This window comes from Cryptomeria japonica, chromosome 1 (genome assembly GCF_030272615.1).
Source record: "Cryptomeria japonica chromosome 1, Sugi_1.0, whole genome shotgun sequence".
NCBI lineage: Eukaryota > Viridiplantae > Streptophyta > Pinopsida > Cupressales > Cupressaceae > Cryptomeria > Cryptomeria japonica.
In genome coordinates this window covers 369225311-369230883 of record NC_081405.1, presented here as the reverse complement: position 1 = coordinate 369230883, position 5573 = coordinate 369225311, and the positions used below count along the sequence as shown (strand labels likewise).

The window sequence follows — 5573 nt, the reverse complement described above, 5'->3', positions numbered from 1 at the left end:
ACTTGTTTGAAAACTTCTAAATGATCAAAATGAATTAGGTTTCTCCTTCTATATAACATCCTAGTATGCAATTTGAACACTTCTGCAAAGTTAACAAATAATGGCTAGTTGGAAAGAGGTCACATGAACCTATAAATAAAATTTAAATTTAAATTTAAATATTTGGGATTAAATTTGTGATGTGGATTAAATGAATGAATAATTTATACATCAGAATCAATCTTGTGGGATGTGTGAAGCTCCATTTGCTAAAACTTACATAGAAATATGTCATTTACATATTAATCATTGCACTTGAGACAATTGAACTAAAATGATCTCCAAACAAAAAAAAAATATGAAAGTGTGAACTTTTGACTTATATTTAAAAATAAATACGACAATAATTGAAATAAAATGAACATTTCAACATATAAAGAGTACAAATAAATATTTCATTTCTTTTCTTTAAAAAATAAGTTGTATTTGAGCGCTTTAATGTCCCTAGGCTGCAACCTATTCAATCATATGTTCTATTACATAAATGACCTCAATAACTTACTCACAACAGAGACACTTATTTATGGACAAATTAACAAGTAACATGCCATTATGCATATAATTTCAAAACCCCATGGCAGTTTCATCATCAGAAATATATTTTATGCTTTCTTAAGTTCTAATATAAACAACACATATCCTCCATGTATGTCATGGAAGCAAAACATTAACAGACACAGAAAGAAATGGGTCTTTGACAGGAAATCCCTTTGCCAGCTTAAGGCTGAACCAAAGAGGTCTAGATGAAAGAAGTAAACTAATTTTATAGATACCCAATACAAATAAAACCCCTAATTCTGCATGAACTTAGTGACAGCTTTAGTGCCCTCAGAAACGGCGTGCTTGGCCAGCTCCCCTGGAAGAACCAATCTTGCAGCACTCTGTATCTCCCTGGAACTTAAAGTATTCTTCTTATTGTATTGGGACAGCTTAGCAGATTCATTAGCCAGCCTCTCAAATATATCATTCATGAAGCTGTTCATGACCCCCATGGCTCTGGAAGATATCCCAGCCTCAGGATGCACTTGTTTCAGCACTTTGTACAGATATATCTTGTAAGAATCTGCATTCCTTTTGCCCTTCCTCTTCTTCTTTGCCCCTCCTCTGCTCTTCTTCTTATTCTTCTCTTCCTCATCTGTCACAGATGATTTGGACATTGTACTTGCTCTCTTACTGTACTCTTCTTCTTCATCTCCATCTTCATGTTGTTGTTGTGGGTCTGGATCATCTGGTTCATTTGGGTTTTCTTCTTCCTCATCAGATTGAAACTGCTCTTCATTTTCTATACTTGACTTTTTTGGAGGAGGGGTGAGAAGATCTGGATCTTCTTGAGGATTTTCCATGGTGGTGGCCTCATTTTGTACAGATGCCTCAGCTAATTCCTTCTTTGTTGTCTTCTTGGACACCGTCTGTTTCTTCTTTGGAGGCATTTCAAGGTTTGCAGAGAGAAAATGGAGTAGTTGTTGTATAAGATTGAGTTCAATGGACGTGGGCAGATGAAGCGACAGAGAACGCCAAAGGTTTTCAACGCATGAAAAGCAATTCATTTGTGACTCTTGCTATTCTTCTGCTAGTTTAAATATGTTATTTCATTTTATTTAAATTCTTTTTATTCATTTTGGAATAATTTTCTCTTTACAAATATATATACACCTTGTGATTTTGTGGTGCAATCTCATCTTTTGATTTCAAAACTAAAAGCATTTTACACTTCAAGGCTAATTAGGAGATCTCATTGTTACACAATGATATATGGGTTTCAAAATTTCAAAATTCATGTGTTTGGTTTGTATATTTAAAGTATCATTAAAAGTTGTTCATTTAATGATATACACGTTCGGAAAATATGCAATATTTTCTCCTTTTTCAGATATATTAGTCATTACTGTTTCAATTGTTATACATTAGCAAATAATCAACTTTTCTACATCAGTTGCCATTAATTATCAAGGAATGCATTTCAATTACATTCTAATATGAAGCATTTGTTGACTCACATTATCAACAACAATCAATTATCAATGATCAACTTTGCAACATTCACTACCATCCACATATAGGTATTCATTGCCACCAAATCATATATCTTTTACTTAAATTGCTGATTCAGTTGGAAGGTTTGAATAAGACACAAAAACATCATGAACTTTAATCCTTGCATGGCAACCTTCATGTTTCTTTAGTACCACCCTTATTTTGTTTATAACATATACCACTACGTAAATATTTCTTACCATAAACAAAGACCAAATCTTATAAAAGATGTGATGACAAACTTCCAAGATAAGATTATGAACTTGTAAGATAAAGATTATAAATTTGTAAGGTTGAATCAATGTTACAATTTTATCTCTAAATAATATAGACATAGCATTGTGCACAACATCATGCTTATGCATTACCCATGCAACACTATAATTGTTACAACCCTATATGTATATAGTATTTGTGCATAACAATACTGCACTATATGCATACTTAGTGTGGTCATATATATGACTGCACATCCCATGCTAAGTCAAATTATAATCAGCATTCATAAGTTATGCTTTGTCATAAACCCTTTTTTACATTTTGGTATAAATATTTGTAATGACATTACTATATATTTTTGCAATATGAACACATCTTTTTTATTTTGCTACATCTTTGACTTGGTAGGTCATTGGATGAGAATCTCACATCCAGTGGATATGTAATGTATAATTATTTTTTAGTATTTAATTTAAACTTTGTATTATATAAAAAATTAGTTATTGCATGTGTCCTTATCATAATATGATAAAATTAAATGTTGATAATGCTTTGATCTTATTTTTTCATGCAAAACTATAATCTCAACACCATTATGAGTGTAGCAAGTCAACCTCATTTGGATAGTATTTTTTATTTGAGAAATATAGAGAAGTTGAGTATAATTGTCTTATGGTTCATCATTAGTGATTATGTTTGTTTTGATTTTTATAAAGCATTGCATGTTTATTTTTGGTCATTATGTTATTTTTGGTGTCATGTTTTGAGAATAAATCATTGAGTCCAAATAACCACTCTTAAGGTTTTGTCGTGGACTTGTAGTCTAATTCCTTTCATGTGAAGACATAAGAAGTTCATATTTTAAAATCTTGTCCTTATCTTCTGTCCAAATTTATGTGCCTTTACTTCCATCTTGTTGTTGTGTGTAGATATATGATTAAAATCAATGGTGGTTAATTGGAGTTGCATATACATGATTTCCTTGGTATGTAACCCTTGTTGCTCCATATTGGGTGATAAGACATATGATGTATTTAACTATTGAAACTTTATCTGAATCATTCAAAATTTAGGATCCCCATCATACTAGTAGAATAACATGTTTTCATTCTTTTGTATTTACTACCTTATGTGCATATTTGTTGATATGAATAAAATAAATTAAATGAATTAGTGAAATGTTAAAATGCATTCAAAATACTAAGGAGGACATTTAGAATAAAAAAATAAAATTTAAATGTGTTATTGATGCTCTGTTAAATGGACAAGGTTAGCAAATGACAAACAACACAAGAAACCGGAAAATCGTTAGTGTTAGTCAATCAAAAACTAATCTAAACAGGCATATCAAAAGAGATACTAAAATCATGCTAATATATCTAACAAATGAAAAAAAGATAATGAGGCATCTCCAAATGCCTCTTAGCATGCTCTTAACTCCTTCTCCCTTGTTCCTCTCCTCTCCAAGTTCCAAAATAGTGTAGCTCTCAGTAGCTTTTTGCACTATGGATGCTTATGGAGGATTGAGATTGAAATATTGCTCTAAATGTAAATAAAGAAGCTAATATTAAGCTTATTGATGCTAAAATGATTTATTTTAACCAAAATGACAATATATGAGTTTGCTATGCTAAATGCTCTCTAAAATGCCTATAGGTTAAATGCATACAAGTTTTCAGGATCTGGATTATGAAGAAATGGGCTCTATTTATAGGAAAAATGGAGCAATGGATGGTTGAGATTGAGTAATCTCAACAAGGGTCAGGATTGAATGATTTCAAATCCATGTGAGGACTTTCAACCCAATCCCAGGATGACAAGTGTCAATGTGAGATAGGTTGAGAGGAGAGGGAATAAGCATTAAATGCTTGACATGACTTAGGGAGTTAAAGTCAAGGTTAGTTGAATGAATAAACTCTTGTGCAAATGTGAAAAGGATGAATATGGTCAAAACAATAAATGTTTGGGGAGACAAGTTTGAAATAACTATAAATGGTTATGTAAGAGCCATAAATGGTCATGTAAGAGCCATTAGTGGTTTTTGAAGACTTTGGGGGTTAATTTGTTGAACACACAAAGCATTAAATGCTTTTCAAAGACTTTTGAAGTCTTTGAGAAGTGACTCCATTTTGCTTAGGAATGTGACAATAATTAGGGGATGAATTAGGCTAATTAGGAAGGGGTTAGAAGAATATACAAGGGGATTAGATTTTGCAAGTGGATTTGGTGGGTGAGGGAAAAGAGGATTTTATTAAAAATAAAAATTCATTTATTTCAATAAATGTGTGCAAGTTGCATTTGTAGGAAAATGCCAGTGGGGGGGGATAATGATTTAAATAAATGTTTTTATTTAATTTATTTAAAAGAGGAATAGGGGGATTTAATTAAATAAATAGATTTTATTTATTTAATTGATTGGAATTTGGTTTAATGATTTAATTAAAATAAATTGAATAATTTATTTAATTAATAGGAGAATGTTTGGAGAATAAATTAATTAAATATTAATTTAATTAACTGATGGCTAGTGGATTTTTAATCAAATAAATAGCAAATATTTATTTAATTAAGCCGGACAGATTTGTGTGACTACAGTTATAAATTATTATTTTAATATTTTTATTACAATAATATAAGGGGTTATCTAAATATATGAATCTAAATATATGACTTGGAGATGGTCGTAACTTGTTTGAAAGGAAAAGAGAATTATTATAGTAGAATTGAAAGGGCAAGTCAGATATTTCTTTTAGTAGATATTATCTTGAATTGAAAATATTGCACTCTACAAATATGACAATAAAAAGGTAAATGTTTAGGTGTTTTGCTCTGAAAAATATATTTTTGGAGAGGATACATCATGTTGTAGTTTGAAAAGAATGAGTTTTTTATGTTGAAAGGACAAAGGGGGTAATTATTATTTAGGATTAATGCTTCTGCAAAATGGATTTATTTCTTTAGAGATTCTTTATGCAACTCTCGATTTGGGAGCAAAAAAGAGTGGTGTATTCTCAAACACTAGCTTGCATTTTAGACCAAAAGTCTAAGATATTGGAGTGTGAAAAGATTTTACTTGCTAATATCTTTATTATTGAAGAGGAGAGTATTTACCTTCATACTAGCCATTGAATTTACCATTGGTTTGCAGATTAGATCTTCTTGGAGATTATGCAAGGATCTCATTTTATCTTATGCTTTATCATTTATTTTATCCTATGTATAATTTTGAAAAGTATACATTCATATATTCATTAGATGTGAGATTGAATTTGTAACAATTA

The 5573-nt window shown here is 30.6% G+C and overlaps 1 protein-coding gene across 1 annotated transcript; it reads right to left on the bottom strand.

Moving 5' to 3' along the window:
- Positions 1 to 830: 830 nt before the first annotated feature.
- LOC131069066 (histone H2B.8-like) lies at positions 831 to 1586 on the bottom strand. The gene has a single exon (XM_058004378.2). It carries the CDS (start codon positions 1584 to 1586, stop codon positions 831 to 833), a length of 756 nt encoding a protein of 251 aa, XP_057860361.2.
- Positions 1587 to 5573: the final 3987 nt, after the last annotated feature.